Here is a 24,185-nt window from a genome sequence, read left to right as displayed (position 1 = left end):
CTGATAGAAATATGGTAAAAATCGCCAACGAAAGCCATCGAGATATTCTTCTAGCCACACCAGAAAAAGTACAGACAGGTGAAATTAATATTTTTAATCCCCAGATTGCATAAGGACAGCAAAAATGTTTATTTGGAAAAATTACTATGTATTGAAAATATACATTAGAAATTATTACATACCTCCATAGCATTCCCCTCCCCCACCACAAAAGTAGAAACATCTGCCTGCTCGGCTAGTGCCAGAGGTAAATTCAAACGAAAAGGAAAACAGCCATTAGTCCCCTTTCCTCATACATTAGAGTTGGAGGAGGGGAAAGTCAGCTTCTACCTGCCTGTCAGCAGGAATTTAACAAGTCCCAGTCCTCCATAGCAAGACACACATATTTCTGCTTTGAAGACTGTGGAGGGCTACTCTGTTCCCTCGCTGGTTCCTCAAAAGCTCTCTTCTTGCTCTTTTTTGACTCCTGACTTGAAACAGCTTCGCATTTCAACACGGGCCCGTGGCAGTCTGGTGCTTTCTCTTTATAGAACTGAAGTTTCTCAGACGAGTTCACGTGGGCATCTGCCAGGGTACACTTCACTGGGGCTTCTGTTTGTGCTCTCTTCCCATCTACAAGAAATGACGGCAGAAAGGGCAGAAAGTTGGGATGCCTATGGCGGCCTGGATCTAGAAAGATAATCCAAGAAAGTGGCAGAGACCCAAACAAAGTGTGTCTGGCCTCACTTCACTCCCCTTTGAGCATTCTATAAAGTCAGAGTGGCATATACAGTGACACGGGCTGAAGGCATGTGCTCGTAACTTGAGATGTAGATTCAAATCCTAAATCTGCTACTTCCTGAATAAGAGACCTGGGCTTCATTACTTAAGATTCAGTTTCCATCCTTTATAGTAACAGAAAAATCTGTTTCATAAGAATGATGTGAAGACGTGAGAGAATGTTTATAAGGTACTTAGCACAATGCTTGGCATATAAGAAAAACTCAAAAAATGCTAGATAAGGAGGTGGGGGGTGGCGCACTGGGTTAAGTGCAATAGTATAACGTGCAAGGAACCCAGTTTGAGCTCCCGCTCTCCACCTGCAGGAGGTTGCTTTGCAGGCTGTGAAGGAGGTCTGCAGGTGTCTGTCTTTCTTTCCCGTCTTCCCCTCCTCTCTCGGTTTCTCTCTGTCCTATCCAATAACAGCAACAACAATGGGGAAAAAAAATGGCCTCCAGGAGCGATGGATTTGTAGTGCAGGCACAGAGCCCCAGCAATAACCCTGGAGGCAAATATATATATGATTCAAAATCTAGACTTGGTTCTATCTACAAAGAGAGTCAACTTTGTGGTAAAACTTGAGCAAATGATACACTTCTATATTTTTGCCACCAGGGATTTAGTGCCTGAACAAAGACTCTACCACTCCTAGCAGTGTGCTCGCTTGCACACTCTTTCTGTCTTAGATGGTAGCACAGAGAGAAACTGAGAGGCAAGGGGAAGATAGAGAGGGGGAGAGAGAGAAAAGGCTGAAGCACTGCTTCGCCTCTTATGAAGCCCCATGCTACAGGTTGGGACTGGGGCTTGAACCTGGGTCCCCGCCCATGGTATTATGTTTGGTGGTAATGGCTATTAAGCCTAGGATCTCATAGTCTCATGCGTAAAATTCTTTGGCATAAGCACTATGCTAAATAAATATGTTAAATAAATGTGAAAGCAGGCCAGAGGTGTCACAGTGCATAAAGCACTGGACTCACAGGCATGAAGTCTCAATTTTGACTCCCAACACTGCATGTGCCAGAGTGACGCTCTGGTTCTCCTCCTCTTACAAACAAATTTAAAAAAAATGATGGATATATATGATATATGCCACTTTGAAGGGTATAGTTTTGTAGCACTGAGAACATGCACACTGTATACACATCACGCCACTGTCTATCTTTAGAAATTCATCTTGCAGAACTGAAACTCTGTAGTTACTGAATAACCACACCTTGTTACCCACCGCCCTAACCCCACCATTCTGATTTGTTTCTGGGTGGGGGTAGATAACATAAAGGTTATGTAAACAGACTCTCAAGCCTGAGGCTCCAAAGTCTCAGGTTCAAACCCACGCCACCACCACCAGGAGCTGAGCAGTGCACTGGAAAAAAAAAAAAAAAATTCTGCTTCTGCATTTAAATACTACAGGAACCTAATATAAGAAGAATCACAGAACATTTGCCTTTTTCTGACTGATGTAGTCATTTAGCATAATGTCTTCAAATTTTGTCCATGTACCAAAATTTCTTTTCATCTTAAGGTCAAATAATATTGCACTCTATGTAAACACAATGTTTTGTAAAAAAAAAAAAACAATGCTTTTTGTTGATGGGTTGTTGCTCCTATATTCTGGCAACACATTAAGTCATGACTTTTTTTTTTTTTTTTTTTGTAAGATTTACTTATTTACTAGTGAGACAGAGGAGGGGGAGCTAGAGCATCACTCTGGCACATGCAATGCCAGAGACAGAACTCGGCACCTCCAGACACTAGTTGTAGTATCACGTCTGGAGCTGTTTAATTCCTTGTTAATCACCCATATTCTTTCTGCTTTTGTGCAACTACTATTTTAAAGATGCAAATAACCCAAGGACAAAAAAATGCAAAAAGAAATCGAATTCCTCACAGAAGTGCTGAGCTGCCTTTTGAGCCTCTGATGTTTTTCTTGGCTTCACTGCTTCTGAGGTTACACGCTCCCACTGCAGTACAATCTGAAATGTATTTGAAAAGAACTGAGCACAGTATCAAACTTTTAACTTTTAGGCTGCCCTTGTTCCCCTTTGCTTTAACATAGACCTTTGTGATAATCTTCTAGCAGTAGTGAATGACACGAAGTAAATCTGGGCTTTCTATTTTAATGTAGAACTTGGTGAGAATAAAAACATTAAAATGTGAAAGGACCTAGGTTCAAGCCCTTGGTCCCTACCTGCAGGGGGGAAGCTTCACAAGTGGTAAACAGTGCGGCAGGCCTTTTTCTCTTTCTCTCTCCCACCTCCCTCCCTTCCTCTTTTCCTCCCTATCTCCCCACTCCCTCTCAATTTTTCTCTCAGTCCCTTGCAACACCGTAAGTCAGAGCTGAGCAGTGCTCTGCTAAAATACAAACATACATACATAAATAAATAAATGAAACAAATAAAAGTCAAAGGAAGCTGGATATCTGAGAACTGAAAAAAGGGGGCCTATCACTGGGATAAAGTGGCAGGCACATCTTTTCACAGTAGATAGAAAGAAAGAGAGAGTGTGCTGAAGAAAAGGAGAAGACTTCTGCTAGATGGCCTTCTACTGAGAAAGGGGCTCTGAGAAAATGGAGTTAGCCTAAATAATTTCCATAGGGAGCAGTAATAAATAGATAAAACACTGTTGCCAAGTCCTAGGGGTCAAGCCCGGTAAGTATAGCATGAAGCTGACTAAACTCAATTATGTTACCTTCAGGACAGGCTTATTTCACCTTATCAAACTCCACTGAGAGTTCCTGGTTCCCACATTTCACAGATGAAGAAACAGACCCAACGCTGTCTATGTTATATAGCTACTGGGGCTGCCAAGCCAGGATTCCAGACCTAGGTCTTTCTGACTCTATATTCTTTCTACCTTATCCCCTCCTGTGAAATTATTATCAAGCAGTGTGCTATATCCATCCCTCGTGTCTCCCAAGACCACGGGTACATCTAGGATTCATATAGCAACAAACTTCATCTGGAGGGAGTCGGGCGGTAGCGCAGTGGGTTAAATGCAGGTGGCACAAAGCGCCAGGACTGGTGTAAGGATCCCAGTTCGAGCCCTCAGCTCCCCACCTGCAGGGGAGTCGCTGCACAGGCGGTGAAGCAGATCTGCAGGTGTCTGTCTTTCTCTACCCTTCTCTGTTTTCCCCTCCTCTCTCCATTTCTCTTTGTCCTATGTAATAACGACAACAACAATAAAACAACAAGGGCAACAAAAGTGAATAAATAAAGTATTTTAAAAAAAACAAACTTCATCTGGCAACCTCTGTGGTAATTATTTAGACCTGGATTCTCTGAACCAACTTCAAAGTGCTGCTAAAACAATAATACACCAGAACTCCTTCTTGCCTATCTATAAGGAAAGTGATATTATGATCAGCCAATTAGACCCGTTATCATGTATTATAGCTTAGAGCCAAGGAGAAATTCAGAAGAAAACAGTTTGGTGGGTCCTGTAGGCCTCCACTAAGAAACGTGTTCTAGGGTATGAAGGAGAAAGACACTAGCCAAAGCAAGCTGGCATCTACTGGTACCCTGCTACTTAACTACCCTCTGACTTCTTTCTTAGGTCTGTGACAAGTTGGAAAAAAAAAATGAAGAGAGGCAAGGCAAAGTAAAGTTCAGTCAAGAAGTTAAAAATGAGATAGGAAAGATAGCACAGTGGTTAAGAAAACAGACTCATGTCCGTGGCTCCTCTGTCCCAGGTTCAATCCCACCACACCACCATAAACCATAGTGGAACAGTGCCCTGGTAAGAAAAAAAAAAAATCTAATCTTACAAATAAATAAATATGGATTTTAAAAAGTTGAAAATGGGACTATATAGAGAGAAAAATACAGGACATTTTTCACTAAGGTTCTGAGAGCAAGAAATGACTCCCTAAAGAGGGAAGGGTTGGACTTACATTCCTATCAGTGTAACTTAAGTCTCTTTCAGGTATCCACACATAATATTAAATCTGTCCTGAGGTAGGGTCAGCATTCACTTACATTTTGAGTCGTTTAAGATGTCATTTTCAGGGATTTAGAGACAGCTCACTCAGTACGGCACACACTGTACTATGTGCAAAGACCCAGGTTCAAGACCCCAGCCACCACAGAGAAGCATGATGAGAGAAGCTTCATGAGCAGTGGAGTGGTGCTGTGGTATCTTTCCTTCTCTATCTCCCTCTCCCTCTCCCGCTCTCATCCTCTTTAGGGGTGGGGGACCGTCCTCTGGGAGTGGTGGAACCATGAAGGTACAAAGCCCCAGTGAATCCTTGGCAGGAAAAAAAAATGCCATTCCTTCTTTCTAGGTCTAATGCAGAAGAGGCACAACCTGTAAGTAACCAAAGCCCAGCATCTAACACCTTTCCTTAAGTAGGTGGGTCAGTTATAGCTAATCTCCATTTTGATGTGAAGATGACAATTTGGCCAAGAAATACCGTGAAGATTATTGTTTGTTCAAAGTGTTGAGTAAGATACTTGGAATTAAACTAAAAGCCATATTAACCAGAGGGGAGCAACATGCAGTACCTGGTCAGCCCAGCCTTCGGTCTTGCAGTTACTGTGGTCAAATTCCTTCAAAGGCACTTTGGAGTGAACAAGACCTATGTGGGTCTGGAGCTTGTGTTTCACAGCTTTGATATCCTAGTGAAAGACAGAACAAGAATGTGTACACCTCTCCAGGCAGTTCTTAGTTGCTTTTAGTAGGAATAAAATGTAATCATAAAAGCCAGCTCTTTCTAAAGACCAAACAGCAGGAGCCAACTGTGACTCTGTGTTCAGGAAAGTAAGAGAAGGGAGTAAAGGCTTACCTTGAGCCCCGTCCCAGAGATATCTAAGCAGTTTAATTTTCTGAAAGAAAAGAGATATCCAATCCCTGCATCTGTGATCTCAGGGTTACCTAGATATCAAAAACATACAAAGTAATTTGTGACAGTGCAACTACTACTAAAAGACCAATAATTAAGTTCAGATAAAATATAAGACATGGAGTGCACAAAAAGTTCTAGCCCAGCTGCAGGACTAAAGGAAGCTTTGATGCTGTACTTTCTTTCCATCTTTCTCAGCCTTGTTTTTTCTATCTGAAAACATCATCCTGGAGCAGTGAAGTCCCAGAGACAACCAGAGTTAAAAAAAAAAAAAAAAAAAAAAAAAGTAGAAATCTGCCCAAGAGCACAGAGGTTTGAATGCCAGTAGCAGAGCAAGTCATGCTCTCTAACCTCAAACACACACCTGCCCCTTCTAGTCTTAAGGCCACACCTCCCATATAGTCATTGAATGCTCAGCTGAATCATAAATGAGCATTATTAATCTTCAACCACTTGAGTCAATATCTGGTTAATCCTAAACACACCATCACAGGACTCGTTCAGATTTTCACCAACACAAATACGGACAAAAAAAACTAAACTTGCTAACAAATGTAATAGACCAGCAACACAAAGCAAGTACAGATGAGCCAAACGCCCTTTAAATATGCTATGGAGATGATGGAAGACTGGTCTATACACAGTGATGGGCACTGAAGACTCTGTATGGGCTTTTCCCACTCTAAAGAGATAGCAGCATCCTAGGAATATATGTATTTGACCAGGAGTCAAGAGCCTTGGGCTCTAGTCCTGTTCTGCCACCAACCTGTGTCACCAAGGTTACCTCTAATCTGTATTGATCCAGAGAATTTGTCATTCTTCCAGTGTCAATTATCTATGATTTCCATTAACACTTACAAGACAAGTCTAACAGTGTTAGATTTTCAAGGCCTCTTTTCATCACTCTGACTGGCGCTGTCATTTTCCGCACCCCGGCATCAGATAAACAATTATCCTTCAGGTGGAGCTGAGTTACACTAGGGAAACAAGGTCATACGTAGGTTAGAGTTTGAGAAATTTAGGTAAGGAAACATGCTTTCATAAATGTTACCTAAAACAGGAAATAATCTACACCCCTTGGTATTTCATGACCAATGCATTTAGCAGTGTTACAGATCTACTGGTGCTCTTTCAGTTACTAAGTGAGGCTTAACTTAGCGATCAAAATATCATGTAGTACTAACCTCAGATGGCAGAGGGCACTAAAGACTTATGGTTGAATGAATTAAACAGAGCTTTCATTAAAGGAGGGGGGGATACAACTGTTTAACACAAAAATTGAGTTTCTGACAATCCCGTATATAAACCAAAAACATGATGCTAAATGGTGCCGTTTTGCCAGAGGACACTCATTGCATGCTTGAGGACATGAGTTCAAGCCCCTGGTGCCCAACTGCAGGGGGAAAGCTTTTTTTTTTTAAAAAAAAATTATTTTCCCTTTTGTTGCCCTTGTTGTTTTATTGTTGTAGTTATTATTGTTGCTCTTGATGTCATTGTTGGATAGGACAGAGAGAAATGGAGAGAGGAGGGGAAGACAGAGAGAGGGGGAGAGAAAGATAGACACCTGCAGACCTGCTTCACCACCTGTGAAACGACTTCCCTATAGGTGGGGAGCCAGGGGCTCGAACTGGGATCCTTACACCAGTCCTTGCGCTTTGCGCCACGTGCGCTTAACCCGCTGTGCTACTTTCTGACTCCCAAGGAGGAAAGCTTTTTATGTAGTACAACAGCGCTGCAGTTATTTCTTCTTTGGTTTCTTTTTCCCTCTTTCTTTCATCCTCTATTAAGAAAAAAAAAAAAAAAATGAAGTCAGCGGTAGCGCAGTGGGTTAAGCGAATGTGGTGCAAAGCACAAAGACTGGCGTAAGTATCCAGGTTCAAGCCCCTGGCTCCCCACCTGCAGCGGGTTCACTTTGCAGGCGGTGAAGCAGGTCTGCAGTTGTCTATTTTTCTCTCCCCGCCTCTGTCTTCCCCTCCTCTCTCCATTTCTCTCTGTCCTATCTAACAACAACAGCATCAATAACAACAGTAATAACTACAACAGTAAAACAACAAAGGCAACAAAAGGGAATAAATAAATATTAAAAAAAAAAAAAGAAAGAAAAAAAATTCCAGGCTAGGAAGGTAACACAATAGTTATGCAAAAGACTGTCATGCCTGGGCCTCCAAGATCCCAGGTTTAATTTCCAGTACCATCACAAGCCAGAGCTGAGCAGTGTTCTGGTAAAATACAGAGAGAGGGAAAAAAAAAAAAAAAAAGCCAAGGATGGTGGAACCATGCAGGCACCAAGTCCCAAACTAAACCTGGTGGCAAAAAAACAAAACCCACTCTGTCAGGATAGTTTGCTAAACAACCCCTATGAGGATTCTTTCTACAAAACAAATGATACTCTACGGTTTTTGTAGCTTTGTAAATGTAGATAACCAGATTAAGTTTTTAGGTCCACCCGTAAATCAATCCACCCCATCTAACTTGAAAACAGAGTATTAATGTGCTTCCTGCCAGAGCACTGCTTATCTCTGGATTATGACAGAGAGGTTGGGAATGGGGCAGAATTATACTGCTGTTATCTAGTGATTTTGTAAATCGATATTAAGTCACTAATAAAATTAAGGAAAGAAAACAAAAGTAAGAGTCAACCCATATCTGTGACCTTGGGAGAACTACTATAGTTTCCAGTGGAGGGAGTGGGGAAGCTGACCTCTGGTGGTGGGAACAATGTGGAATTATAACCCCGCTATCTATTTTGGAAATCAATATTAAATCACTAATAAAATTTAAAAAGAGAGAGGAGAGAGAGAAAAGGAGTGAAAAGGGAGACAGGGGTGGGGGGAACAACTGGTGTCAAATCAGGTACCTAGACAGGGCCTCATTGGTGAGATGTTCTAGAAGCTCATGTTCATCTCCAAGCTTGCAACAGGAAAGATCCAGGCATGTCAGCTCCCGGAAAGACTTAATCTCTTCAAGTTTTTCTGAAATTACCAGATATCTGCGGAGTATAGGAAACAGTTATTAGGACTGGCAGAACAGCTCATTTGGATAGTGTACTGCTTTGCCATGTACATGATCCAGGTTGGAGCCCAGTCCTCATGTGCTGAAGGGAGCTTCAGTGATATGGTCACACACACATGTGCGTGCACACACACACACACTCATCCTAACATATATATCTTACTATCAGATATAGAGAGAAATTGAGAGAGGGTAAGCGACAGAGAGACACTACAGCCCTGCTTCACCACTTGTGAAGCTCCCCCCCATAAGTGGGGGGAAAGGAGCTTGAACCTGGGTCCTTGCACACAGTAATGGGAACGCCACCACCTTCCCCCTCACCTTTCTTTTTTCATCCAAAAAATAAAATAAAGTAACTAATAGCTTTTTTCTCTTTTTTTTTTCTTTTACAATCACTACCATCTATGGCTCTACCCCAACGCAGGAGAGACTATGTGAGTACATGCTGAATTTTTTTTTTTGCCTCCAGGGTCATTGCTGTGGCTTGGTGCCTGCACTATGAATCCACTGCTCCTGGTGGCTATTTTTTCCCCTTTTGTTGTCCTTGTTATCATTATTATTTTTGTTACTGCTGTTGGATAGGACAGAGAGAAATGGGAGAGAGAAGGGGTAGACAGAGACCGGGAGAGAAAGACAAAGACCTGCAGACCTGCTTCACTGCCTGTGAAGCGACCCCCCTGCAGGTGGGGAGCCAGGGGATCGAACTGGGATCCTTACTGGTCCTTGAGCTTTGAGCCAAGTGTGTTTAACCCGCTGCGCTACCACCCAACCCCATAGGCTGAATTTTTTTTTTTTAGTATTTATTTATTTTCCCTTTTGTTACCTTTTTTTTTTTTTTTTTAGTGTTGTAGTTATTAGTTATTGGTGTCTTTATTGTTAGGAGAGAAAAGGATAGAGATGGGGAAGACAGAGAGGGGGAGAGAAAGACACCTGCTTCACCACCTGTGAAGTGACTCCCCTTGTAGGTGAGGAGCCGGGGCTCGAACCGGGATCCTTACTACAGTCCTTGCACTTCATGCCACATGAGCTTAACCCGCCGCACTACCTCCCGACTCCCAGGCTGATTTTTTTAAAATTTTTTAAAATTTATTTTAAAAAGGAGACATTAACAAAACCATAGGATTAGAGGGGTACAACTCCACACTATTCCCACCACCAGATCTCCGTAACCCATCCCCTCCCCTGACAGCTTTCCTATTCTTTATCCCTCTGGGAGTACGAACCCAAGGTCATTGTGGGATGCAGAAGGTGGAAGGTCTGACTTCTGCAATTGCTTCCCCACTGAACATGGGTGTTGACTGGTCGATCCATACTCCCAGACCCAGGCTGAAGTTTTAAATTAGCAAATGACCTAAAAATCTTTTTACCCGACAGGGAATAAATACTTTAAACAAGGGGACTATGTAAGCAAAGTCAGTAATAAGCAAATACATCTGCTTTTTTAGGAGACAGCTGTTGGTAATATGGGAGACAAGAGAGCTGGTGTCAGGACTTTACTGAAGAATTTTCAAATTTCAAGATATTCAAACTTTTGAATCATTCATATAAGATTGCTTTTTGACCTATCTGCAGTATCTAGTGGCTCAAAATCTGGTCCAAGAACTATGGCCTCTTTTTTTTAAAAAATATTTATTTACTCCCTTTTGTTGCCCTTGTTTTTTTTCGTTGTAGAAATTATTGTTGTTGTTGACGTCGTCGTTGTTGGACAGGACAGAGAAAATGTAGAGAAGAAGGGAAGACAGAGGAGAGAAAGATACCTGCAGACCTGCTTCACCACCTGTGAAGTGAACCCCCTGCAGGTGGGGAGCCAGGGACTTGAACCGGGATACTTACACCGGTCCATGCGCTTTGCGCCACCTGCACTTAACCCGCTGTGCTACCACCCGACTCCCAAACTACAGCCTCTTATCTTCTAAAACATACCAAGAATATCTGACAGACCATTTTAGCTTTCTATTCAAAAGCTGGGGTAGTGACCCACTCCACTGTACTTCTGTTATCCCAACTTTATTCCGCCTTCTCCTCCTAAGTCATACCTATTACAACTGAGTGTCCTTTTTTTTTTTTTTTTAATGTTGGACTGGCAAAATAGTTCACTAGCACTACTCTACCATGAATAATCACACTTTTAAAATAAAGTTTTGAGACATCTCAAGGTTTCCACAGCAAGTCGGAAATACAGCCTGCCTGTACATCCAAGTGTTCACATCTCTCTTCCTTCAAGCAGGGTCATAATTACCAAAACCAGTACAGAATAATCTGAGGACAAGAGGAGAACTAAACCACTTTTCTTTCTACCCCCAGGCAAATAAGATGCACTGAAGCTGATGGCTGCCCTGAATGCTAGGTACAGATGGCCTGGGGCAGTGACACCCCTCTGTCTGGTGACTGAACTCAGCTGGGTACACAAATGAGCCTTATTTACTCAGATGTATTTTAATTGCATTGTAAATAAAGCTGCTGTTTTCTATCTTCCAATCACAGAGCTGAAGTGGTTTAATAGGGATTTGGGGGATTACTGGCAATCAGTGAAAGGAAAAGACACAACCTTTGATCAATTAACCAAAAGATATTTCATAATTCTGAATCAAGGGTTATTTGTGGAGGACATTAACAATGTATGTGATGAACAAACAATACAGAAATCAAGGCTAAGAATCCAACAAGCAAAGTCACAGACATTACATGATGCTTAGCTAAGACCTAACTAAAGCTTCAGGGTCTTGCTGGCAACTAGTCTTCCCAATTAGCCCTTAAAGACTTCAGAATAGTGGAACAGAATGCACAGACCTGAGTTTGGATTCTAATAGTCCTAATTGCTTGTGTGTTTGTGAGAAATTCATTTAACTTACTGAGTAAATTAAATTTCTTAAAACTACAAAGGATTACATTTCAGGGTTATTAAGAAAATTTGAAGTCTGGGCATCTTATAGGCCCTGAGTAAATACTGGCTATTATAATCACTTCAGACACACAGTGTGATATTTTAAGAAAAATATACTTGCCTCCTTGAGGCCACCAGTGTGATTAAAATTCACTGGCATTTCAACACCAGGAGCAAACAATTTTGTAAAGACACTGGCTTCTCCTCCTGGGAGGCAGCTTTGTGAGCCAAAGCCAACAGAACCCAGTGCCTGCACCTACCCAATTATCTTAATTTCAACTTTTTCCAATTTATTCTCTTTCCTGTTGGCAAAACCTTTACTACTGCAGCTTCAACCCAAGGCTGTGAAAGCAAAAATCGAAACTCATCCTCCTGTTTTCCTTTAGGAATTCAAAAGGAGAGAAAAGTTTTTAATCACAAATGAAAATTTTACTCTTACATCTGAATAAGATGCAGAGTTTTCAGTAATGGAGTAAAAATATATGCTAGAAGACTATTTATTTATTCCCTTTTGTTGTCCTTGTGGTTTTATTGTTGTAGTTATTATTGCTGTCGTTGTTGGATAGGACAGAGAGAAGTGGAGAGAAGAGGGGAAGACAGAAGGAGATAGACACTTGCAGACCTGCTTCACCGCCTGTGAAGCGATTGCCCTGAAGGAGGGGAGCTGGGGGCTTGAACCAGGATCCTTATGCCGGCCCTTGGCTTTGTTCCAAATGCGCTTAACCCGCTGCACTACTGCCCGACTCTCCTTTTCTTTATTTTTAATGAGAGGCTTCTTTTTTTAAAAAAAATTATATATATAAAATTTTCCCTTTTGTTGCCCTTGTTGTTTTTCATTGTTTGGGAGATAGGTAGTGGCACACCTGGTTGAATGCACACATTACAGTACACAAGGATCAAGGTTCAAGTCCCCGGTCCCTACCTGCAAGGGTAATGCTTTACAATTGGTGAAGAAGTGCTGCAGGTGTGTGTGTGTGTGTGTCCTCAATTCCTATCTCTATTCAAAAATAAACAAAAATTATTTAAAATTACAATATTTGACCCGAGGGTGAAACAATTAGTCCTGTGAATTGATTAAAGAAAACTTGTTTATTATTATTATTATTATTTTTATTTTATTTATTCCCTTTTGTTGCCCTTGTTGTTTTATTGTTGTAGTTATTATTGATGTTGTTGTTGTGGGATAGGACAGAGAGAAATGGAGAGAGGAGGGGAAGACAGAGAGGGGGAGAGAAAGACAGACACCTGCAGACCTGCTTCACCGCCTGTGAAGGGACCTGCCTGCAGGTGGGGAGCCAGGGGCTCGAACCGGGATCCTGACGCCGGTCCTTGAGCTTAGCGCCACCTGCGCTTAACCTGCTGCACTACAGCCCGACTCCCCTTGTTTATTATTTTCTAAGCACATGAACTAGTTATGTCAGAAAGCATTAGTTAAGTTCATACTTTTTTAAAAAGAAAAAAAAAAGGCAAGGATATGGAGTTGAACAGTAGTGCAGCAGGTTAAGGGCACGTGGCACAAAGCACAAGGACCAGTGTAAGGATCCCAGTTCGAGCCCCCGGCTCCCCACCTGAAGGGGGGGGTCGCTTCACAAGCAGTGAAGCCAGGTCTGCAGGTATCTTTCTCCCTCTGTCTTCCCCTCCTCTCTCCATTTCTCTCTGTCCTATCCAACAACAATGACATCAATAACAACAACAATAATAATACAAGGGCAACAAAAAGGGAATAAATAATTTTTTAAAAGGCAAGGTATAACAGCGTGGTTCCATTTGTATAACAAAGGAGAGCATTCTATATGCATGCGGATATGTGGTGTGTAGAACATATATGGAATGTTTGAAAAATAGCGGCTACCTCTAGAAAAAAGACAGGGGTTATGCTTATCTTACATTTTTCTGTGCTTATTTCTTTTCCATTTACTTAAAGCTTTTTTTGTTTGTTTGGTTTATTTTGTTGACACCAGGGTTATCACTGGAGCTTGGTGTCTGCATGATGAATCCACCAATCCTGGTGTTATTGGTTTTTTGCTTTTTTTTTTTTTTGCCTTTGATTTCTTTTGATAAGAGGGTGCCATCTAGAGGGAGAAAGAGACAGAGAGAAAAGACACACCTGCATCGTCACCACATCGCCACTCTTGAAGCTTCCTCCATGCAAGTGGGGACCAAAGGCTTGAACTCAGGTCTTAGAGCAGGGTAACAGGGGTGCTCTATCAGATGCATGGGTGGGTCACCAGGCCCAATTGTGGATTTTTTAAAATGTGTGTGTGTGGATGCTTTGAAAATCATCTTGCATCATAGTACAATAAAAACCTTAAACAGTGGCTGGGGAGACAGTTCAATTCACACAGCATTAGACTTGTAGGTCCGAGGAACCTGGTTTGATCCTCAGAGCCACATGTATCTGAACAGTGCTCTAACTTCTCTGTCTCTATTTCATTTGAAACTCTCACTCATATATAATAATGTAAGCCTTTACAAAGAAGAAACTTAAATATACTAATGAAAGTATGTGGGGAAAAGCAAATGGAGACTTCACCGTTTTCAGCCGATCTTGGATGGACCTTGAAAAATTCCTGTTAAGTGAAATAAGTCAGAAACAGAAGGATGAGTATGGGATGATCTCACTCTCAGGCAGAAGTTGAAAAACAAGATCAGAAAACACAAGCTGCTGGGGAATTATGCAGATGCAGTCACATCTGCCAGACTGTCCCCTTAGGCTCAGCCACTTCCCACGAGAGTTATACGGTATTCTCAAGTGCCTTTCCCAACCAATCCTGTCCTGAAACGTCACTCCTGGCTGTTGCCCTATAAAAAGCCCTCCTACTTCCGCCCCCCCACCCAGTTTTTTACCTCGGTGACAGAAGAGTAGGTCACGGAAGGGTGGAACACGTAGTGGGGGACGGCCATTTTTTGGCTAGCTCCACATGGCCTGAACTGCTGCGCTCTGACCCAACCCTGAGGTGCCCTTGTGAATAAAGAATTGTGTTCCCTCTTCGCTTTGGACCTCCTCTCTCTCTTCTCTGCAGCGCAGCATGACCAGTAGAACCTGAACTGGAATTGGCATACTGCACTAAAGTAAAAGACTCTGGGTGTGTGTGTGAGGGGGAGAGTACAGGTCCAAAAGGGACGACAGAGGACCTAGTGGGGGTTGTACTGTTATGTGGAAAACTGGGGAATGTTATGCATGTACAAACTATTGTATTTACTGTCGAATGTAAAACATTAATTCCCCAATAAAGAAATTAAAAAAAAAAAGTATATGGAAAAAAGCAAGTCACAAGAGAAAGCATCTGTTAAAAAAAAAAAAAAAAAAAGATGGCAGGAGTCAGGCGGTAGCGCAGCGGGTTAAGTGCATGTGAAGCAAAATGCAAGGACTGGCATAAGGATCCCGGTTCGAGCCCCCAGCTCCCCACCTGTAGGGGGTGTCGCTTCACAAGCAGTGAAGCGGGACTGCAGGTGTCTTTCTCTCCCTTTCTCTGTCTTCCCCTCCTCTCTCTGTCCTATTCGGCGGCAACAACATCAATAACAACAATAATAAGCACAGCAATGATAAAAACAAGGGCAACAAAAAAGGAAAATAAATAAAATATTAAAAAAAAAAAAAAAAAGACAGACCTGAGAAGCAATTATAAAGTCAGACCTTCCATCTTCTGTTCTCCATAAATATCTTTGGGCCATACTCCCAGAGGGATAAAGAACAGGGAAACTTCCAATCCTCCAAAGGAGGGGAGGGAATATGGAACTCTGGTGGTGGGAATAGTACCACTCTTATAACACAATCTTGTCATTCACTATTAATCACTAATAAAACAAAAAAGACAGACCTTAATGCTGATGGTGGATATTTGAAAATTTCCAACCTTTAGGGTCCTTGAAATTTTAGCCTTTCATTCCTTTAAAATTGTTTTTTGTCTGATGTTAAATATATTGTGGCTGAAAACTGCAACATGGCTGAGAACTTTGATTACTACTCTTCATATCCCCAAGAGTATACCAAGATATATTTGGCAGATGACATCTTGCTCTTTTCAATTTTTGCGTGGCAGAAAAGCTGGCTGGACAGTATCTTCTACCTAACGGAAGCAATGCAGTGAGCAACTATTCCAAATAAAATGCTTTTCAAGTAAAGCTAAGAGTTTTCTGGGAGGGTGGAGTAGAAGACAGTGATTTTTCCCAAAATGGCCTGCCACTCTGTATCTGGAAACTGCACAGTGAAGCGTTACTTCATGGGTAAGCCCCCAAGTTTCACAGAATCAATATAACCCGTAAAATACCTGATCACCTAATCACAGCACCCACCTGTTTCGCAAACACAAGGAGCAAAGCACCAGGCTTCCATAGGCTTCAGTGAATTTCTGTAAAGCCCGCAGGCCTGCCCCTGGCTCTGTGAATTTCTGTCTGGCTTCAGCAGCAGAGAACAGCTTCTCAGCAATCTGCTCAGGAAAGCCAATGAGGGAATCAATGTGATCAACGTTGTCGGAGATGAAGCCCAGGACGAGACTGAAGAGGGACTTGGCCGAGTACCGAAGATTCCCCTCCCGGGTGTATGTGAAGATGAAATGATCAGTCTTCTCTTTCTGTGCAGTATCATCCTCTCTGTTCATACAAAGCTCCACAGAGAAGCCTTTGGGAAATAGTCTAAAAGGCCTTGGCTTCTGCAGACTACCCCTGACACCATCCAAGGCCAGATTGACCATGTGCAACTGCCCATTTTCTCTCACGTAGATGGGTCCTGGGTCTAGGTGGTTGTCAGAGTTGAGGTAGTAAGACATTGCTTTGGTTACTGTAAAAGCAAGGCACAGGGAAGCAAACCCGATTAAAATGTCACTTGTAGCATGTAACTTCAGCTAGCTGCTCTCAGCGTTTTATGAGTCTTCCAGGCAGACCCCGTGGTTGGTTTGGAAAAAACAAAACTTACCAGCTGCCCTAAACTCTGGCACTGGAGGTTACCTCTGCCTGAAATGCCCTTTCCTACAAGCTTGCCTTTCTTGTCTATCTGGTGAACTCCTCACTTTATAAAAACCAGCTCAAATCTCAGTCTGAAAATGTGTGCTGACGAAGTTGTCACAGAATTGGGCCAAGAGACATCTACAAGGAAAGTCATGGCAGCACATGTGATGTAAGCGAAATAATTGGAAATAACCTAAGTATCCAACTGTAGCAAAATTATTATTATTTTTTAAATATTTATTCCCTTTTGTTGCCTTTGTTGTTTTATTATTGTTGTTATTGGTGTCATTGTTGTTGGATAGGACAGAGAGAAATGGAGAGAGGAGGGGAAGACGGGGGGAGGAGAGAAAGACAGACACCTGCAGACCTGCTTCACCGCTTGTGAAACGACTCCCCTGAAGGTGGGGAGCCAGGGGCTCGAACTGGGATCCTTACTCTGGTCCTTGCACTTTGCGCCATGTGTGCTTAACTCGCTGCACTACTGCCTGACTCCCCAGAAAAATTCTTAAATAAGTTATAAATCCATCGCATGGATGTTATAGTCATTAAAATTGCAAGTTATAACTAGAACACAGGGAGTTTACTTTTTTAATATTTATTATTGGGTAGAAGACAGAGAACTTGAGGGGAGAGATAAAGGAGAGAGACAGAGAGACACCTATAGCCCTGCTTCACCACTTGTGACGTTTTCCCCCTGCAGGTGGGGACCACGGACTTGAACCCAGGTCTTTGTGCATTTTAATGTGTGTGCTTAAAAAGGTGCGCCACCACCTGGCCCCTACTTTAAAAAAAAAAAAAAAAACATGTAGGCACAGAATAGAGACTAGACATTAATAATTCTCTTGATACCTTGGCACCTTCCTTCCAAAACTGTGTTGTGCTGGGTTTATTCTGCTATTGATTTGTTTCTGAGTTTATGTTCTGCTGCTCTGAGCTCCTTGAGAAAGAACCATGTGTAGTTCACCCGGACTCCCTAAGATCTTTCCCTAGCATAAAGGCAATGCCTCATTTTATTTCACTTTGCTTTACTGTGTATTGCAGGTGTGGATGTGCGAGTGCATGTATGTGTGTGTTTTAATAAACTGAAGGTTTGCCTACAACTGCCCCTTAAGACTTCATGGGAATTATAGTGGTTATCAGTTGGGGTGGGACAAAGACCTACCTTGGTGGTGAGTGTGGTATTATATATACCCTTGTAATTTCACAATCTTGTAAACCATTACTAAATCAATAACACTTTTTTTTTCAATTGAAGGTTTTGTGGCAAACCTATACCGAAGCATTTTTTTGGTGCTACTCCAACAGCACAAGCTCATTTCATGTTTCTGTGTCAGTTCATTAAGGAATACACATTGCTTCTTTAAGCATAATGCTACTGCACAATTAACAGACTACACTGCAAGGTAACCATTACTTTTACACACACTGAGAAAGCGAAACAGTGGCAGCCTTGTAGGATTCACTTTATTGTAGTGGACTGGAAGTGAAGCCAGCAGTATTTCCAAAGTATACCTACAGTTTTTGAGCAGTCATTTATGGAGTTAAAGTTTATGCACTGGCTAAACTTTACTTAGATCACAAGCAACAGGTTTTGGTGGGCTACAAAAAAAAGACTTTGATCAAGGGGTCTGGTAGTAGCGTACCTGGTTAAGTGCCGAAGAGCTCAGGTTCAATCCCCTGGGCCCCGCTTGCAGGGGGAAAGCTTCATGAGTGGTAAAGCAGGTCTACAGGTGTCTCTCTGTATGTTTCCCTCTCTATCCCCCCTGTCTCAATTTTCCTCTGTCTCTATCCTATAATCAATAAATAATATAAAACATTTCTTAAAAAAACTTCTATCACAACAGCCACATAAAAGCAATTCTAGCCCTTGGAAGCATAACATCAATTAAAGCTCTATTAGAGAATTTCTGAAATCAGGCAAAATGCCAAAAACAGTTGCATATTTATGCAATCATGTGGGTAATAACACTGCCCACCCACTAAATGCAATATGCATTTGTTTTCCTGCGGAACCAACACATTTCAAAATACATTTTAAAAATGCTCTGTTAGGGTGCGGGTAGATAGCATAATGGTTATGCAAACAGACTCTCAAGCCTGAGGCTTCGTCAAATCCCAGGTTCAATCCCCCGCACCACCATAAGCCAGAGCTGAGCAGTGCTCTGGTGGAAAAAAAAAAAAAAAGTGGCTCAGTGATACAGTAAATGGCTTTGCTTTGCATGCATGAGGGCCTGGATTTAATCTCTGACACTACATGACAATACTACAAAAGCAAAACAGAACATCATAAATTACTGAGCAAAACTGCTCTGGTCTCTCTCACACACAATTTTTCTTTTTTTTCTTTATTGGGGGATTAATGTTTTACAGTTGATAGTAAATACAACAGTTTGTACATGCATAACATTTCTCAGTTTTCCACATAACAATACAACCCCAACTAAGTCCTCTGTATTTTTTAAGAAAACAAACTGATATGTTAAATAAGACAAAAGCATTTGGCTAGAACTACTACAGTTGAAAGGTAAGAGGCAAAATTCTAATACAGGGGGGAAAAAAAGAACTAGTATTACCTCTTAAAGACTGAATCTTTTGAAAAGATAAATTATTTTTTTTACATTTATTTATTCCCTTTTTTGTTGCCCTTGTTTTTTTATTGTTGTGGTAGTTATTGATGTTGTTGTTAGATAGGACAGAGAGAAATGGGAGAGAGGAGGGGAAGACAGAGGGAGGAGAGAAAGACAGACGCCTGCAGACCTGCCTCACTGACTAAGAAGCGAATCCCCTGCAGGCGGGGGGGCCAGGGGCTTGAACCGGGATCCTTACCCCGGTCCTTGCGCTTTGTGCTATGTGCGCTTAACCCACTGTGCTAAAAAAAAAAAAAAAAAAATTGAGAGAGACAGAAGAAAAAAAAAAAAAACTAGAGCACAGAGGACCAGAGCTTGATGCCAGTGATCAAACTCGGGACCTCATGCTTAGATTCCAACACTCTATCCACTGTGCAACCTCTCAGGTCATTCTAATTGACTTTTAGAGTGAACCAGCCTGGGTTTTTCTTGCATTATGCAGGGCCAGGATGTTAACTCTGACATCAAAAGTGTCATCAAATAAAGTCAGTGATCAAAGACGCTGTCTCGAGAGATCACACAGTTATCCAATTTGTGGGGACCTGCACAACCCATGTTTCCTCTGGGGGTAATTATGTATGTGAAAACATATCAGAAAAAAAGGGCCCTTCCTGCCCTAGCGTCTCGGTCTCCAGCTCATCTCCCTATGCTCTGTGGTCTGAGGGAGCCTTACTACCCAGGTAAGGTGATTGTGCTCCCTGTCTCACTAATCTTTGGCCCTCCTGCTCCTGATGCTCAAACATCCTTCTCTGCCTTCCTGACAACAGATTAATTCCTATTCAACATGAACACTTAGCACAACCACCATTCCTCTCCTGGGAAACCTTCCCTACCCCCCACGCCGCTGCGTGCCTGTCTCTTTTCCCCAGAGCACCAGTGTACTTTCCCACATAGTACTCGGCACTGTGTACTGCCTTGCTCCCTTGTTGACAACGTTCTGAAGTCTGAGCTCTTTGAAGGCAAGGCACTTATTTGATTCCTCTTTCTTTCCAGACCCAACATAGCACTGAGTACAGAGCAACTATATGACAGGAAGGGTTAAGACCTCAAAGGGGCAAAGTCAGAGCCTCAGGGCCTGCTTTTACTGTTGCTAGGAGCTCCTCTTCTAGGCAACAGCTGCAGGCTCCTCCCCCACTTGCCAGACCCTTCTGCAGGTAGAAGAGACAAAACAGATGATGGGCATACTGGTACTGGCAGTGGGGGGTGGGGTGGGGTGGGGTGGCGGTGTTTAAAAGCCATAAGAACAAACTGTTATGTTGCCAGCTCTTATAATCCACACTATTGCCAGTATTCAGTGGTTACTACTAAGGAGATGCCTCACTTATGCTAAGCTTTTTTTCTTCCACTAAGGGTAAACATCTGGCTCCTTCAATTTCACATTTTAATCTTTACAAGGAAATAAAAGCAGATCTTTGCTCTGTATTACTGTAGCTGGAGAGGCAGAGCTCTATTCAACCTGGAGCTCAGAAAGGAAATCATGGCCCTTGAATGGTAGAAAGGCAAATTCTACAGAAAATGACATTATACTGTTCAGCTGTTAACTCTGACACTAAAACCGGGTTTGCACATCTTTATTGCACTCTCCAAAGTGCCTTCTACAAACTTGCGCTTTGGGTAAGAACCAGAAAAAACTGATTATCCAGCAGGGGGCACAAGCAGCTTGAACCATAGTAAGGACCCTACCCCAATATCCTGACAGCTTTTTGTTTACATACTTTACTTTTTTTTTCTAAGATTAAAAAAAAATTTTTCCTGTTGTTGCCATTGTTGGTTTAACATTGTTGTGGTTATTGATGTCATTGTTGTTGGATAGGACAGAGAGAAATGGAGAGAGGAGGGGAAGATAGAGAGGGGGAGAGAAAGACAGACACCTGCAGACCTGCTTCACCGCTTGTGAACCGACTCCCCTGCAGGTGGGGAGCCGGGGGCTCAAACCAGGATCCTTAGAACGGTCCTTGTGCTTTGTGCCACGTGCGCTTAACCCGCTGAGCCACCGCCCGACTCCCTACATACTTTACTTTCTAAGAACCAAAATCTTTTTCATAACCACTATGCTATCTCCCTAGCCCCATTAAGAAAAGGAAAGAAAAAAAAAACACGTAGTTTTGGCTATATTTTGACTTTTGAAATTACACATCATAATAACAGCGCTCTTTCTAAATGATGAAAAAAAAAAATCAGAATTTCCCAAAAAAGTAAACCCCTGTCCTTTTTCCAGAAGCCCCAAGGCTTCACTGTTTTTCAATTATGGTACTTAAGGAATCTATCTTGGTTCAGGGAATCCTAGTGAACTTGTTTTTTGCTTGTTTGGTTGTTTTAATCAGAGCAACTCTCTGCCCTGATTTATGGTGGTGCCTAGGATTGAACCCGGGACCTCTAATGCCTCGAGTATATAAGTCTTTTGCATAAACATTGTGCTATCTCCCTGCCCATCACCCTGGATTTCTACTGTTTGTGCATTTTTGTATTCTCCCAAAATGATGCATCCTGAGAGTTTGTGATGTACCAAAACATGGTCTAAGGATTCGTGTTTAAACCCTTCAAGGCTAAAACTCATAGAGTGGAGGACAGAAGATAGTTTACACAGTAGAACATATACTTTGCCATGTGCAAGGAGCCAGATTCTAGCATCCTGCACCATGAATGGGAGAAACTCCAGGATCAGTGGAGTAGCGCTATGGTGTCAACTCCTCTTTCTCTGACACACATGCCCTATCTAAAAAAAGGGAGAGGGGAGAAGGGGGGGGAGGGAGTCCACTAGGGGTGGCAGAATGACCAGGGAAAAAAAAACAAACAAACTACTTGGCTCAGCTTGTGCCTGTCTATTGCACAGGAAGGTCTACTATAAATGGGGCCCTCCAGGAGATAGGGCTTGTTCTCATTTTTTTAATAAATTTTTTTTTATCTGAAATCAAGAGGGAGGGGAAAGACAGATAGCTGTGGCACTGCTTCACCACTTGAAAGCTTTCCCCCTGCAGGAGGGGGACCAGGATTTTGAACTGGGTCCTTGCACGTGTGAACTCAATTCGGCGCACCACCACCCAGCCCCAGGGCCTGTTCTATACCAAGGCAAAAATCCAACAGAAATTGGAAGATTAATTAGTAGCTTCAAGAATAGCAATATTCAGTATAAACTGCATCAGCTACATTGTATATTTGGTCAACAGAGTGCAAGCAAATTCTGAAAGTCTCCTATTCCCCTCCAAAGAGGGGACTGGCCTGCAGTTACATAATCATTACAGCACCACAAATACTACAACAGCACGTACTCCACTATTTGGTCACCAAAGGCAAGCCAAAGCCATCAAATGTTCACCAAAAGAAAATACAACCATATGACATTAAAAAAAAAAAAAAACCACCTAGTTCTCTACAGCTTTTTTGAATAAAGAGTCAAGACAAAATAATCAGTAACTAAACATGACAGCATTTTCTAGAAGCAAATTGCCTAACTATCCTAACCAAGTGGACTGTGGGGGAGAAGAGGGGACAACAGACTTAAAATTAGGAGTTGAATCTATAGCTATCTTAAAAGGAAGAGCAGAAAACATCGAAATCTAGCAGATAAAGGTAACAACCCTTAATAATAATTCACAGTGACAAGTACGCTAATAGTAGGTGTGATAACTACTCTTTATTTAATATCTAGCAGTTGCCAACCCCTGTGCTTGATGCTACATGAAATCATTCCATGTCACCCTCAACAACTCTACAAGGTCAGGGATGCCGTTTCACACAAGGGGCCCAGACAAGTAACTTACCCAGGAGCACAGCTGGCAAATGGCAGTTTTTGTAAAATAACAATAATAAATAAATAAATCTCAGGCCTGTTACCACTCCACAGCTCAAGCACTTTGCACTGCTGTCTCTCTATACATATTATACGCCTTGCAGATTAAAAAAAGTTCAAAATTAATCTCACCCACCTGTTTGATCCCTCTGGTGTTCAATGGCTCAAGCTAAGGGAACAAGGAGGAGGAGATTAAAAAAATTTTTAAATTAAAAACACAGAAGACAACTGAGGAAAAAGTGGTGGGAACAGACCCAGAACAGGACTGCACAAGAGGCCTTGCTTCTCACCCACATCCACACACCAAATAGTAAAGCAAGCAAGCAAAACCAGCTGTCAATTCACAACCTTCATTCCCCAAGCTACAGCCACCCATGGTTTACTTAAAAAATGCAGTATCCTTGAGAGAAAATTTCTAACAAAAACCCGCCTGGATCAACACTGAACAATTTTACTTCCGTTCAGTAATGAAGGTTAATAATGGTCGCCAATCAGAAGTTAATTTTCCACTTCCTCTCATTAATAAGCTTCCACCCCTCTACCTGGCTTCTTCTCATCCACACCTTTTCCTCTCCCAAGCTCCAGGCACCTGACAATGTCTCCTGCACCTCCCCGCCAGCACCCTGGCCCTCCCTCCCTTTACCCACGCCTGCAACACCTGCTCCCCCAATTTCACACCCTCCCGGGTCTCTCCAGGTCCCCCAGCCCCCAGCCCCTCAACTCCCGGGCTCTCGGCCCGCCCTTCACCCGACCTCCCCTCACTCAGGTCCCCCGTCTCTGTGACACCCCCATTTCCCCATTTCTCTCCGTGCCTTCTGTCCCCCCCTTCGAGGCTCCCAACTTCACAGTCCGCGGCCCCAACTTCTTTCTCCCCCGGCCGCCAGCCCCCTCCCCACGCCTGCAGGTCTCCATCCTGTCTCGGCTCCCACGGGGGTCTCCCTCGAGTCCGCCCCAGACAACCCTGCCCCCCCCTTCTCCCACCAGGGCCCCGAAGCGCCAGCACCCCGACCCCAGCCTCACACCCGCTCCGCCGGCCACACCCCACCCGCGCGGCCGCCCCCCGCGCTCGCCGCCCTCGCAGCCCCGGGCTCGGCCGCCACCTACCTGCCTTCCCCCCCACCCCCCGCCCCGGGCAGCGAGCGGCAGCTCCTCGGCGGCGGCTCCCTGACGCCCTCCTCCCCAAGCTCGGCAGAAGGGGCGGGGGAGCGGCGCGGCGCCCGGGGCACAAAGCTGGAGAGGGTGGGACCTGGAGAGGGTGGGAGAAGGGGGGTGGCTGGAGGCGACCCGGCGCCGCGGGAGCCGAGGCTGGAGGGTGGGGGGACGCGCGTG

General features: G+C 43.1%; 1 protein-coding gene across 4 annotated transcripts; it reads right to left on the bottom strand.

Annotated features, from left to right (window-relative positions):
- Positions 1 to 79: 79 nt before the first annotated feature.
- Positions 80 to 24,137, bottom strand: LRRC42 (leucine rich repeat containing 42). 4 transcript variants are annotated; one of them, XM_060206223.1, is made up of 9 exons: positions 23,957 to 24,137; positions 22,993 to 23,019; positions 15,789 to 16,272; positions 8,454 to 8,585; positions 6,455 to 6,573; positions 5,540 to 5,628; positions 5,259 to 5,372; positions 2,648 to 2,732; positions 80 to 612 (listed from the first exon to the last, which is right to left on the bottom strand). In XM_060206223.1, the coding sequence occupies exons 3-9, from the start codon at positions 16,259 to 16,261 to the stop codon at positions 338 to 340; spliced, it is 1,287 nt and encodes a 428-aa protein (XP_060062206.1). In that variant the 5' UTR covers positions 16,262 to 16,272; positions 22,993 to 23,019; positions 23,957 to 24,137; the 3' UTR covers positions 80 to 337. The 4 variants fall into 4 exon arrangements, with proteins under 4 accessions (XP_060062206.1, XP_060062207.1, XP_007534258.1 ...); XM_060206224.1 differs by lacking the exon at positions 23,957 to 24,137 and adding an exon at positions 20,112 to 20,214 and having other exon boundaries at positions 22,993 to 23,451; XM_007534196.3 differs by lacking the exon at positions 23,957 to 24,137 and having other exon boundaries at positions 22,993 to 23,450.
- Positions 24,138 to 24,185: the final 48 nt, after the last annotated feature.

This window comes from Erinaceus europaeus, chromosome 13, assembly GCF_950295315.1.
Source record: "Erinaceus europaeus chromosome 13, mEriEur2.1, whole genome shotgun sequence".
Lineage (NCBI taxonomy): Eukaryota > Metazoa > Chordata > Mammalia > Eulipotyphla > Erinaceidae > Erinaceus > Erinaceus europaeus.
This window is presented reverse-complemented; position numbering and strand designations above follow the sequence as displayed.